Here is a 14,959-nt window from a genome sequence, read left to right on the forward strand (position 1 = left end):
GACTGCATGAGAAAACAAGAGATGTCAACCAAGACTCAGTTGCGACCTAGACAGAGACCTGCGACCAGAGGAGCCGTCTGCAGACTGTCTCCAGGACAGAGAGCTGCAACTGGAGGAACCACCCGCAGACTGCGACCTGGACAGAGAGCTGCATGGTCTGGCCCTGTATAAGACACAACTTTGTGGCGTAATTCATTAATAGCCTAATTAAGTCTAATATGTAGTTCCAATTACAATACTAGTGTTTACTCTAAGAAAGAACCCCAGGCTTTCTGGTGAAAGAATTTTTTTCTGTTAAATGCTCACTACTTTTATTTGATTTTTGACCAATAAACCACACAAACGAATTCTGGTCTTTAGGTGATTTTTAGAGTAAAATGATTGGATCCCTGTATCAAGAATTCCACCTTCAGAAAGAGACAAGAGAGAGATAGTAGATCTTTTGTTGGACTTATGAAGTTCTAGTGCCCTACTTATTCAAATTAAAATCAAAATATTAGACACTACACTTAAATAATGATAATATATATGTTTACCAAATAGAAACCCACAACATTGGTGCCCCCATGTGAGCAGATTCATACAGGCTACATTGCTGCCCCTGTGATAGGCGATTAAATCTCGCTACATTAGTCTGTCTCCACCTCCAAAGCTCAAAATGCTCTGTTCCACCTTGTGATGTCATGTTGTGGTAGTTCCCAAGTTAACAGCTACGTTTTACTTTAAGTTCAGTAGAGACCGGCAGTTCCATGGCTGAAATCATCCAAATGATTGAAGGTCCGAGTGAAGGTGTTTGGAGTTTAAAAACACAGTGGAGCACTTCCTGTATTACCACATGACATCACAAGGTGGAACAGAGTGTTTTCAGTTTGAGAGAAGAACTCAGCCTAAATATGCAGGGTTTGTGTGTTAAACATGTGTGAATGAAACAAAACACAACTCCAGGTCTGTTTTTGATGAGGAAACAACATTACAACAGATCAGAAAATAGCCTAATATGGGACCTTTAAACAGTTTGCAGGGGTCCAAAGTTATTCCTCATTTACCTTATACATTCTGAGCATCCTAATTTTACCACAGACGGAGTTTTACCATCACGTCAATGTTAACAACAACTTGCATGATGCACTTCCTGATTATCGGACAGTTGACAGCTGATTTATTTTGTTTTCAACCGCTCCTTGTAAAATATATTTACTACAGCAATACAGATTTTGCTTAAAGACGTGGGAAAAAGTTGTGTACAGGGCCTTTAATACTGCAGGAGTATGTTAAGTCATAGTCTGTGGGCTAGTTTTTAGACTTGGACACCGGTATTGACATTTCTACTTCACATTTGTATATTTGATTAGGTTTGAGTTTAAAGCAGGTCAGAGTCTTTCATAGCTGCACCGATGTTGGAAAAATGCCAAGGCTAGATGTTGTCAGCTATTGAATTCTGTGTCTGGAGATTATTGAGCAAATAATAAATGTGAACGCATCAGGTAAGCACGAAATCTGTGGAACGTCAGGAGTCCTGGTCACGATGGGAATAATTTACATGTGATTAAACGACACAACATCTTATGAGGAAACACACATCACTAAAAATAAAACACTGTAATTTACGACATGATTTAAACACCTCATTTTGTTTTTCAGGATAAAATACGCCCCTATGCATGTAAACACTCCACATTCTAGTCATTATATTTCATCTGTTTGAGCTGAAAACATTTAAACTCAAAAGTAAATCAAAACTAGATGTAAACCTGGTTATGCACCTTGCTCAAGGACATAACAACAATATGCCATTGACTAAACTGGGATCAAACCAGCAACCTTCGGATTAGTGAGTGGACCCTTTGATCTGCTGCCAGGTCTCACTAGTGTCTGCGTGGATAGAAGTCATCTCTTTTACAGCGCTCATAGACTTCATACTGTTGCCTTTATAGACTTCTCTGACACTCACTGTCTTTGCTGCTTAAATGGGACTCCTGTAATCCCATTGACACACTGTGGGAGCTAAGCCTCAAAGGACTGAGCAGAGGACCTCAGGGCTTACACTCAGCTCCACTGTCAAACTTCATCCAAATTATTGTGGAATTTTACAGCTGTTAGTTTTCCCAAGGACACATTTAGTTCTATCATGTTTAAAAATTGCTTGTGATTAACGTTTCTGTGGCCAACATTCTCCTAGATTGCGTACACATTAATGGACCAAATCACAATTGGGACTAAACCGGGATAAACTTTGGATCTATATCTTGATAAAACCAGAACAACAGACCCAAACCAAGTCTACCGCAGGACTACCGGTAACAATCCAAGTTTTACAAGTAATTTCATTGTATTTTTACTAGGCTGCGTTCACATTAACTGACCACATCGAAATGGAGATTACATTGGGACAATCCTCAGAACTAAACATGGACTTGATCTTGATTAAACCAGAATTAGAATAGGACCAAACCAAGTCTCCATCATGAGTACCGGGATCAAACCAGGACTAAACCAGGACTAAACCAAGTGTGACTGCAGCCCAGAGTTGTCCATCATCAGCGTTCGTCAGTTTTCTTGGTCAGCTCATCTCACAAACTTTATTTTTCTTTTTTTTTTGTACTTACCTTGGGCAGCCTGTCTCTTAACTGACTGGCCTGTTGGTTGCGTTCACATCTTTTTCTACTTTGGTTCTTGCTTGAATCCAGTTTAGTCCTGGTTTAGACTTGTTTTGGTCCTAGTCTTGATCTAGTCAGAGCCGGATCTAACCTTCAGGAAACCTTAAGCAAAACTTGGCTTGGGGGCCCTGTTTAGTGCCACTTGGGCTAAATTATTCATTATTGACATTCTGCAACATGATGCACAGCTGTCCTCATCTGCACTACTGTGTAATGCCCACATCAGAAAGCACTAGCGACAACTAACAGGCAAGAAAACTTTTGTGATGATCAACCAGAAGGGGCTGGGTTATAGGAAGTCCCCCAGAAAATGTTGAATACTATACATTTTCCTGTTTTCTAGTGCATTTGAAGGTAATCCAGCTGGGTCAAGTGTGATTACATTTATGGATTCTGTATTGTAAAGTATGTGGTATTATAGGCTCACTATTTCTTTTACACTTCCATGAAAACTTCCACTTTAGTTTCACTTCATGAACCTGTTATTTGTGTTCACTAAATGCCGGGAAACTTCAAATAAATGCATAGAAAATTAGCAGGTGATTAAACATATTATTATCTGTAAATATGCACGCAACTCATTAATTATGCACGCAAAGACAAGCGCATTTGTGGCTCATTCACGGGCCATTCCCTTGTCCAGCAAAACAAAAAATCTGGTCTCATTATTACAACAGTGACCACACAGACTAAAGTGGCTGAATTCTTGGCATGAGACGAAGACGACGGACAAATGTGACATCATGTGCCGTAGTGTCCTCATGCTGTCTCTGAGATGCGTTTATTAGCGAGGGAGGAGGGAAGAAGGAGCGTTGAGGGCAAAATCTGTATTGTACAAACCTGTTTAACCAATCAGGAAGTGATATTTACGCTGAGGAGCAAACTAGGCGCTTGTTTTATCTTTTTATTGATCTTGGTGTGAGCGTGAATCCACTTTTAGTTATCAATTTGATGCCAACCCCGGATTGTTTAAACCTCCTGGCGTGGAAGCAGCAAACTGGAACGCACAATACTACCACAATGTTAGTGTAGTGTAGTCAGAAGAGCAAAATTTCTGATCAAAAAGTAGTAGTAGTAGTAGTTGTAGTAGTGTGTTCACCATGTGGTCTATAGTTCTGATTCACTCTATGACTACTCAGCTCTAGGGCTTGTTACACCAACACTTATTTTTGGCACAATACCGCTGACCATTTTTCTGTGTTTTATAGATTTGTGACCTAAATATGAAATATGATATGGTTTAGTTGTGTTAGCACGAGTGAAACCTAAAGGGGCGCAGTCTTTGTCCAGCTGCGTACATGATTCTCTTGACTGCAGAGGCTGGCAGCCGATTGGACGGAGCCGTGGGGTCTTTGTCCTCCGCAGATGGGGATATAATTGTTCTTTGTTCAAACCTCTGCATCCCTTTGAAGTCTCTCATTCAATTTATGCCCTTACAGATCGTCCCTCCCCTTTCGCTTCTCTATGGCATCCACCCGCGCTCTCGGTGTCAAACCCCTGCTTGGTAATTACAGGGCGTCGTATAGAGATATAAGGGGAAGAGGATGCTGTGCTGATCAGACTCAACTTTGGAGGCCTGCACTTTCTCAGCATTAGAGTAGATGACTGATTCATACGGCGGAGGACAAGAAAAATACTCAGCAATAATTCAACCGAGTCTAATTCTTCAACTTCCTCCCACTACACTGTCACGCTGATCTTTACACGCTGCACAAAATAAACTCTCAGATTAGAAAAAACGTCTTGTAGTAAAGTCATCTTAAATTGTTTTGAAAAGTAAAAGGTGCGTGTAACTTCAAGAGGACGTCGTGCATCTGTTCTGTCAGCGAGATGGTATTGCTTTTCCTGAAACGTTTCACAATATGGCATCAAACTTATCTATTTCGATGGAGTCAAGTTAAGTTACAGGTCAGTTCTGTGGAGCGAGCCCTCAATCACAGTCGCATAATGCATATATACTTGCATATAAACACAATAAAACATCTGAAATCGAATCAGACAGATGACAGATAGACAGGTTTAATGCCATACTGTGAAATATAACCGTAAAAGCAAACACATCTCCGTGGAAACAAGCATGCGGTGGACCCTCCATTCGAAAAGCTACACAGTGCACCTTCGTTTACTTGGTGGAACTAGTTTATTTTACTTCTTTCAAAACATCTCTGATTAGTTTTGCACATGAAATTCATTGAAAATCTTAAAAAAAAAAAAATGCACCAACCTATAAACTATTGTTATTTACGATGGATTATCTCAGAAGCTGTATTGAAATGTAATAAAAGTGAAATATTCTGTGCCATATTATGTGCAGTTAAATCTAATCTTGTCAAAACTGTTCCGATCCAGATTAATTTTCTGAATACAAGGCGAGAACACGTGTTTTTTCTACGGCGCTCTACAGGGTTTCATGTTCCAGCAGCAGTGGTCGCTGTTGGTTAATGTAAAAAACAAATTGATGTTTATGTATTTTATGTATTATTCAAGTGTCTACTGAATAACTTAGCTAACCCAGACACTTATAATGAAGCTCACTTAAGTTAGTATAAGATAGTATGTGGCTTTTGAGACTCTGTTGGTTCTCGGTGCCAAACCTCCCCAAGGAAAGGCCTGTTTATGCATGAAAAGCACTGGCAGCTCACCCAGAGCCTGAGCGAGGCAGTGAGACAGTGAGCTGCCTCCAAGAAACACATTTGCTCTATTTTGTTGGTGAATTTGCAGAAAAAAAAAACAATGCAGAAAGAGCTACACAAAAGCAACTGTGTTTTAAAGGTGCTATATGTAACTTTTCCCATGGAGATGTTATTACTTTGCCAGGAATGCTGTCATAAAACTGGTATAGGGTGCATATTTTACAGGTTTTTATAGCCACAAAAACACCTTAAAAAAACTGTGTTCTTACTGTGAGCTGGGCAACCTCTCCGTAGATCTGATCTGTAATTTATTTGGCATACTGGGATCACCTGCTCGTCTCCATGGAGATAGGTAGCTCTGACAAAGATGAGATTGTCTGTAAGATTGACAGACAAGGAGGTGGCGGACAAACTCAGAAAAAGTTACACAGTGGACTTTAAATAGTTTAAGTAGCTTGATTTAATGAGAGTGTTTATCTTTATTTGAGTTGTCCAGGGGAAATAGGATTAATATTTTTTTACTTAAAAAGGAGAAAGAATTCAGTTGTATTTTAAATGTAAAAAAGTATTCAAAAAATGGCAAAATTAAGGTATTTACATTGGATCATGGAGGTAGGAGTCTAAACAGGAATGCCCAGACTTCCCTGTCCACTTTCTTGTCCACTTCCTTGACCATTACCTCGTCCACTCCCCTGTCCACTTCCCTGTCCACTTCCTTTTCCACTTCCCTGTCCACTTCCTTATCCAATTCTCTGCCCACTTCCCTGTCGCTTCCTTGTCTACTTCCCTGTCCACTTCTCTGTCCACTTCCTTGTTCACGTCCTTGTCCACTTCCCTGTCCACTTCGCTATCCACTTCCCTGTCCAATTCCTTTCCACTTCCCTGTCCACTTCCCTGTCTACTTCTCTGTCCACTTTCCTTTCCACTTCCCTGTCCACTTCCTTGTCCATGTCCCTGTCCACTTCCCTGTCCACTTCCTTGTTCACGGCCCTGTCCACTTCTCTGTCCACTTCCTTTTTCACTTCCTTGTCCAATTCCCTGTTTACTTCCCTGTCTACTTCCTTGTCCACATCCCTGTCCACTTTCCTTTCCACTTCCCTGTCCACTTCCTTGTCCATGTCCCTGTCCACTTCCTTGTTCACGTCCCTGTCCACTTCCTTTTTCACGTCCCTGTCCACTTCCTTTTTCACTTCCTTGTCCACTTCCCTGTCCAATTCCCTGTCTACTTCCTTGTCCACTTCCCTGTCCAATTCCCTGTTTACTTCACTGTCTACTTCCTTGTCCACATCCCTGTCCACTTCCTTGTCCACTTCCTTGTCCACTTCCCTGTCCACTTCCCTGTCCACACACTTCCTCCAGCTCTTCTAGAAGGATCCCAAGGTGGTCGGATCCCCAGCCCAGATAAAGTGGAAGGAAGTGTGTGGATTCTTTTTGACTAGTCCTGAGATACATTTGCTTAACTTTGAATAAGATGTTTTTAAATATGTCTTTGTGCATTCAGTTTTATTCTTTATATTTTATGCACATGTAACTTTTAGATTTATCACTTTTATTCTCATCTTCTTGTGTTTATTTTTCTCTTCATAAAACACGTCAAGTGGTTGTTTTGTATGAAGGTGTAAATAAAGATATATTACCTTTACCTTTTAAACTTCAAATATCAAACAAAAACCTTTATTGGCAGTTGAAATCAAATGTCGTGATTAAAGTATAAGTCATCGAAATCTCCTGACTCCAGATAACGCCCTTAATCCGAGCGTTTTAACTTTAATCTTTGTTTTCCCAGTGGCGATGTCAGGGTCGCGTTAACCTGTTGCTTGCTTGTTGCTATGGGCTACTTGTTGCTAACCGTGTTTTCTTTGTGTCTTCTTCGCTGTAGATAAAAAACGCAGCGGCCAACGTGCTGAGGGAGACGTGGCTCATCTACAAACACACCAAACTGATGAAGAAGATCGACCACTCCAGAGTCCGAAAGCATCAGCGCAAGTTCCTGCAGGCCATCCACCAGTGAGTCCATCATAATGAAACCTTAGAAATCTGCTTCCTGTCAACCCACGGCTCAGATCAATGTGCATAATCGTCTGATCTCCACACACAAGAGCGCGCATGTCGGCTTTCCGTGTCTTATCATTATCTTACATTGACTTACATTCATTTTCTGTATTCTGATCCTAACCTTAAAGGAACAGTACATGATTTTTTTATGATCGTAGCTTGTTTTAAATTGTTTGCAGTGGTCCAAAGTCATTCCGAGCATCATAATTATTCAGTTATTAAGTGCTTTTCACAGCTTTCAGACACCAGAGTGAGTAAAGCTAACAACAAATAGCATGCTAACAGTGAACGTCCTGATTATCGGACTGTAAAACACTTTAAAATCAGATACAGACAGTGCACAGCGAACATATTTTGACCTTGAGATGCTTATACAATAAATCTGTTCAGGGGCAAGACAAATTTTGCTCAAATACATGTAAAAAACAGGTACAGGGTCTTTAAAGGTGCACTATGTAACTTTTCTGTCCACTGTCTGCTTGGAGTCTACATAGAGATGTTATTTCTTTGCCTCGAATTTTCCTCAGTATTGCATTAAACAGACCCGTAATTTAATAAATATATGATATAAAATTTAAATGCCGTACTGTGCAACATTCCAGGCAACGCAATAACAACACCAAGGAGAGAAACTCATGGTAGACTCTATACCGGAAAAGTTACCATAGTTACTTATTGCATAACCTTAACCTATTTTAACCCATATCTGACCTTTAAATCATGTTGTTGATCTATATTAAAAGATCTAAATTAATAAAAGACCTGAATTACACAACATATTCTGCTAAAACTCATGGTAAATGTCATGGTTGAGGTTCACATATAGCGCTAAAAGTTAATTGAAAACGGTAAAGTGCAGAAATATAGAAAGATAACACTCAAAGTTTATTCTTATCATTAACAAATATACTTGTATTATCTTGTAGCTGATTATACACAATATCTTAGCACTGAATTCGTAATGTTAGTATTATTTTGCAGCTAATGTCAGAAAGCTTTAGCAAAGTTTTATACCTTTTCAAAATTGGTGGTGCTTGAATTTCGTTTGTCGCTTTGATCTCGAACAGGTCACGGTAAGATTAAAAACATTTGAATAATGCATGGACTTAAGCCGGACTTAGAAGGCTCCGTACTCTTTTAATTGTGGCATCCAGACACATTCAGGGCCTTTTCTTCAAAAACAGGAACAGGAAGTGGGAGCTATCACAATGAGGAAAAGGTCAATCATTAGCATATTGTCGAATGTATTGAGAGGAGGTTTATTTATAAAATTCAGCTCTTTGCCCTGCCAGCGTGTGTTCATGCATTATAGATGTTTTAAAATTAGATCTGTATCAGAGGATTGTGGCTTTCGAGATGCCTGGTGTGCAACACAAAATTCCACGTTTGGGACAAGTCTGGGATGCATGGGGCAGTAAACAGTCAGTGCTTCTATCCAAAGTATTTCATACTACACTAACAAGCCTAAAGCTGCACTATGTAACTTTTCTGGTGGAAGTTCAGTCACCTGTATGGAGAAATGACTGCTTTACCTGGTATGTTGCACAGTATGGCATTAAACATATATCTATCTTTCATTTATTCAGTTGCATGTGTTGCTCAAAAGTAACTTGAAAAGGGTAGTTTCTGCACAGATCTGACCTGTAACCTGTCCTGGTGGGGTCCCCTTCTTGTCTCTATGGAGATAGATGAGTTTAATATTACACTGTGGAACATAAAACATTTCAATGCAATTACTTAGTGCAATGCACTAAGTTTCAATGTTAAACTTAATTTCACTGTCCACATTTTATATGGGTCCCAGTAGTATAACATTAAAAAGACAGATGGAATATTAACTACAAACCAAATACATGATCAGAATGAGGTCTATAACTCTGACAGCACAGACGTAATCCTTTGAAATAATAGTATTTAATTATCAGCAAAATTACATTTTAGATCACATTTTATACAGAGCTATCCATCGCTTTACATCAAGGAACCACTCACATTCACACACACATTCACACACACATTCACACACACATTCATACACCAAGTGTGTCTTGCCCAAGGACACATTGACAGCATTCATCTGTGGATACTGTCAATCGCACCACCAACCTGTGGATCTGACCACTCAACCAATGTTTATGGTAAGAGCAGGATTTGATCTGCCGACCTGCCAGTGGAGAAACGCTCTACCAGCTGAGCTAGTGTCACAAATAATGTTTATTATAAGTTATTCCTTAATCGACCAGACAAAACTTGCTGTAAACTAAACAAAACTACTTAAATCTAGATCAGAGGTTGGCAACCCGCAGCTCCAGAGCCACATGTGGCTCTTTCATCCTTATACTGTGGCTCTGTGTGGCTTGGAAAAATAGTAATAGTATTTAATTGAAGTATATTTTATTTGTGTCATTTCTTTTTTTATTGTAGTTCTAAATTGGAAGATTATTGTGATTAAACTCTAATTATATTTCATAATTTTTCATCACTCAAAATAAGCGTCGCACTCACCATCAAAACACTGTGCATTTAGGCTCCGCTACAAGCTCCGAGTCCAAAAGCAATAAAAGGATGACGCTCACGGAACTTTTTGTTTTCTACAGGGATAATTTAAGTTCAACTTTTTAATTCATTTGAAAGAGACCTTCAACTTGTTGTTGTTTTTTTTTTTGGTTTTTTTTTTTGTAATTATTTTTTAAAAGTTCAAAATGTTCAAAATGTGCTTATTACATAAATATAATATAATTTTCTCTGTAGCGCTTCATGGATTTCATAAGCAACACACTATAGTTGTTTATACAAAGCGTAAAGGTAAAAAAAAAAAACAGTATATACAGTGTGATCTTCATTTTAAATGTGAAGAAGTATTTGTCCCAGTGTTTTCTTCTCTGTGTAAACCAGGTCGGGCTCTCTGGGTGTTAAAGGTCGCCGACCCCTGATCTAGAAACATTTCCAATTCTTTTGATGTATATAAATAGGTTATAATTTTTGCCTTGCAGGTAGAGCGAGACAAGGTGACCTCTCCACACACAGCGCTGTTTTAGACCCGGGGGGATTAGCTCCCTGGACCGGTCACTTTATTTTTTCTATTTCTCTGTGTCTCTCATGTGTGTCTCTCTAAACGCAGACTACGCAGCGTGAAAATGGAGCAGCGCAAACTCAGCGATCAAGCCAACACACTGGTGGATCTGTCAAAGGTAAAGAGTCACACCATCACCTGTCATCGATATGTACTGACCAGATGGGACGTGCCCTTGGTCCACTGCCCAGTTGTGCTTGTTTAGCTACGTTTAGCCGTCCGGCATTGTGTCTCCTAGCAACGGGAAGAAGTGATAAAACAGGGATGACTGTGAGAGATGGAGAGAGGGAGGGAGGGAGATGGACAGAGAGAGAGACAGAGAGAGCAATGGGGGGACAGTAGGGAGATGGAGATGGAGGAGAGGAGAAATACAGAAGAGGGAAAGAGAGAGAAAGACACTGGAGGAGGTAGAGAGAGGGGGGAGGAGAGAGGGTGGACAAAGAGAAAGAGAGGAGGGAGAAGAGAGACAGACACTGTAGGAGGTAGAGATAGAGGAGAGAGAGGGGGAGGAGAGAGGGTGGACAAAGAGAAAGAGAGGAGGGAGAAGAGAGAGAGACTGGAGGAGGTAGAGAGAGTGGAGAGAGGGGGGAGAGGGGGGAGAAAGAGAGGAGGGAGAAGAGAGAGTGACTGGAGGAGGTAGAAAGAGGGGAGGGGGGAAGACAGAGAGAGGATGGACAAAGAGAAAGAGAGGAGGGAGAAGAGAGAGAGACTGGAGGAGGTAGAGATAGAGGAGAAAGGGGGGTGGACAAAGAGAAAGAGAGGAGGGAGAAGAGAGAGAGACTGGAAGAGGTAGAGATAGAGGAGAGAGAGGGGGGAGGAGAGAGGGAGACAGAGAGAGAAAGAACAAAGAGAAAGAGAGGAGAGAGAATGGAGAAAGACAAATAGAGAGGGAGGGACAGAGAGATGCAGGGAAGAGAGGGAGGAGAGAGAATAAGAGGAGAGAGGTGGAGGAGAGGTGATGAAATCAAAACAAAGAGAGTAGAGAAAGAAGAGTAGGAAGTGAGAGAGAGGAGAGAGCAGGTTAGAGAGAAGAGAGGGGCAGGAGAGATTAAGGGAGATTAAGGAAGGAGGAGAGGGGTGTGAGAAAGAGAGAATCAGAGGTGAAAGAGGAGAGAAAAAGAGAAAGGTGTAAGGAAGAGGAGAGAGAGTAGAGGAAAGGGAAAATGAAAGGAGAGAGCGGAGAAAGAGAGAGGTATGTGGAGTTGGAGTTAGAAAAATTGTGAGTAAAGCGAATGAGACGATAAAAGAAAGAGGAGAGAAGAGAAAGGGAACATGAAAAGAGAGAGAGAGAACAGGAGGGGGAGTAAAAGAGAGAGAGACTTCGACTTTAGGCCTACATTTATTTATCCATCACAAACACTGAAGCAACGGACCTAACAGAGAGAATGAGAGGAGACACAGAACAGGGAGGAGGGAGAGAGGTGTAATAAAAGAGGAGAGAGAAAGAGAGGGAGTAAAGGGTGGGGAAGAATCATGCTTTTCTGTGGACATGTGTGGGCGTTCTAGTGAGAATGGGAGCACATATGTTTTTCGTATTTGAGAGCGGGACAAAAAAAACACAGTGTCTTTTGTCTTTTCAGTCAGCGATGCCCTAAGCAACAAACATTTTCGTAGTGTTATTATCTCTTCTCAATGACTCTGGCTCTGAATTGCCCACTTGTGCGTTCACCATGGTTACGGAGGTCGGGACGTGCGAGCCGTGCGTTCCGTGTTGTTAGGACGTCCGCAAAGAGACCCCCCTCCGGCCGCTACGTCTTAGTCACCTTCCATCATACTCATGCTATGCCCTCTTGTACTGCCACCTACCTAACCTCAACCCCTCCTTTTCCCCCTTTTCCTTCATTTTCCCATTCTTCCCGTGTGAATCACCACGGTAGCCAACTGTGTACGGTTCATTTATGGGTAGGGGAGACGATTTACGGAGTCTACAGGTGGTGTAAAATGAGGCGCGGGGGTTATTGATGTAGGTAAGGAATGGTCAAAGTGCGGCTAAGAGTTAAACGGCTACAAGAAAACTATTATATCAAACACACGATTACATTTGCAATCTGGAAAGTACTGAAAACACCAGCACCGCTTTTACCTGAGAGAAATAACAGTTTTCCTTTTTTTTACTCATAAGCTGCCATGTTTGTTTTGACACGAACAGAGTTTCTCCTGCGTTTCTCTGATTGATTGATTCTCAGGAGACAGGATATGTTTCCAGACCCATACGTCTTTGTCAAATTAGTATAGTCAAAGCATGTGGTTTTGTCTAGCCAGGAAACTACACTTCTATACCTCTTTTGTTGATTTTTTTTCAGTAGGGACGTCCCGAAAAAGCATTTTTTTGGCTCTCAATCAAATGTCAGTTTTAAAATTTTTGCGATTTCCATTTCCAGTCTCATCCAAACACTGATCTTCTCATTTTTAATAATTGTATTTAGACAATTTAGGCTGATTGGAGCGTCCCTATTGTTGAGATCGGATAAATTATACAAATGCTAAAATAAATAGATTGTGTAATACCTGTGTGTGGGAACTAGCTTCATCATTTTTGTCGTTTTTATGTGATGGAGTGTTGGATAATTTATAACTTCAGGTAACATGGGCGTGCCAAGTAATTGTGGTGCAGCAATAGGCATAGATACAGGATGGCGTGTCTATGCATGTCTGGGCATACCCTCCACCAGAAAAGTTACGCAGTACATCTTTAAAAATGCTGACTCCCGTGTCCCTCTTGTCACAGATGCAGAGTGTGATGTACGAACTCATGTCCGAACTGAACGACCGCAGTGAGGACCTGGAGCGGCAGATGTTGTCTCTGGAGCAGCGCGTGGAGCAGCTGACCGCCGGATTCAACGCCCTCCCCGCCCACCTCTCCGCCACCCTCAGTGCCCAACACGCCGCCCTGGTGCACCTCCTCCGCGAACGGGACTCCAGGGACCACCGGAGCGGCCCGGGCGGGGGGAGCGATGCGGGTATCGTGGGCGCGGTGGTCCCTCTGTCTCCCGCGTCTCCTTTAACTCACGTCCCGTCTTCGGCCTCTCCGATCCAGGTTACCTCGCCAGCACAAGCACCCGCCCCAGTGCCCACTTTAGCACTCGAATCCCCCCTCTCGCCCCCGCCAATGAGCCCCGAAGGCAGCCTAGAGGCCAGTCAGACTCAAAACACATGCACAACCAGCTGCTGAGTGGGACACATATGTGGAGAGCGAGCAGGGACCACGCTTTGTCCCATCTCCTCGGACAAAAAAAAAAAAAAAGACAGCACTAGAGTAATACGAGAGGTGGTCCTGTGATATCACGCTTCCAGGCAAAAAGGGCAGAGGAGGGGGCAAAATGAATAGGACAAGGACAGAGGGGCTATATGAAAGATGGGACACAAGTGAGGGATTTTGAGTCGATTTCCATGGAGAAAAATGGAGATGAAACTGCGACTAAAAGGTGTGAGGGGGAGGCAGCATGTCAGCCAGAGGAATAGCCAGAGGACAAGAAAGGAGGAGCAAAAAGGGAATAATTATATGAACTCCAAATGGATCTGCTCATATTACTGAAAAGGCCTTTACTCTTTCTATTGCTCTCTCTCTCTCTTCCCTCTCTCACAACCTCTCCTTTCTTTCACGGGGAAAGAATGACCATGACTTTTTATCCTGATGATGTATTTTATAAGTGAATGCAAAATTATGTGTTAACGAACATCCCTTTAACAGAAGGTCCGTCCAATGTGACCGCTTAACAATGCTAGTGGCTTGCACAACACACGCACACACGGCAATCATACACGCACTGCATGCACTAAAGAGTTATACAATGTGTTAGATCAGTGGCTCTCAAACCAAGTACCACGTATGCGAGGCTGCGGCTTTCTGAGTACCACCGGATCTAAACCAGGTCTTTAACTGGTCTAAACTAGGGCTAAACCAGTTCTGTAATAAGACTATTCCAGGTCTAAATTATGACTATAACATAGCTGCAAAAAATCTAGCCAAGTACTTACCCATTTACCCATATTTCAGCAAGTATTTGAGCTGTAGAGGACCACCAGACAGGGCTCGAGTACCACCAGCTCGAATCCAGGTCTATAACTGGTCTAAACTAGGGCTAATCCAGGTCTATAATATGACTCTTCCAGGTTTAGATTATGACTATAACATAGCTACAGAAAATCTAGCCAAGTACTTACTCAAAGGAGGTAAAACTGTAGATAAAATTGAGCTTAAATTAACCAAGGATTTGAGCTGTAGAGGACCATGCATGCAGATCTAAACCAGGTCTATAACTGGTCTAAACTAGGGCTAATCCAGGTCTAAAATATGACTATTAGATGTTGACTATAAGATAGCTATAGAAAAGATAAAGTAGGACAAAGAAGTGGATACATTTTAAATTAACCAATTATTTGAGCTGTTGATGGCTGTGCATACTACCAGAACCAGGTCTATAAGAGGACTATTCCAGGTCTAAACTAGAACTAAACCAGATATGAAATATACTACAACATAGCTACAGAAGATATTACCCAAAAGAGGACAAAGTAGTGGATAAAATTGGTTCTAATAA

At 41.5% G+C, this 14,959-nt stretch overlaps 1 protein-coding gene across 2 annotated transcripts in view; it reads left to right on the forward strand.

The window, feature by feature from the left end:
• Positions 1–14,376, forward strand: part of kcnn3 (potassium intermediate/small conductance calcium-activated channel, subfamily N, member 3) — a 98,914-nt gene extending 84,538 nt beyond the window's left edge. The window contains exons 8-10 of one of the 2 annotated variants that reach the window (XM_033981754.2): positions 7,170–7,297; positions 10,467–10,536; positions 13,147–14,376. In XM_033981754.2, coding sequence (XP_033837645.1) covers positions 7,170–7,297; positions 10,467–10,536; positions 13,147–13,590 — 642 coding nt within the window. In that variant the 3' untranslated portion in view covers positions 13,591–14,376. The remainder of the gene's footprint in view (positions 1–7,169; positions 7,298–10,466; positions 10,537–13,146) is intronic. The other variant, XM_055228051.1, reaches the window with a different exon arrangement.
• Positions 14,377–14,959: the final 583 nt, after the last annotated feature.

Source organism: Periophthalmus magnuspinnatus, chromosome 16 (assembly GCF_009829125.3).
Source record: "Periophthalmus magnuspinnatus isolate fPerMag1 chromosome 16, fPerMag1.2.pri, whole genome shotgun sequence".
NCBI lineage: Eukaryota > Metazoa > Chordata > Actinopteri > Gobiiformes > Gobiidae > Periophthalmus > Periophthalmus magnuspinnatus.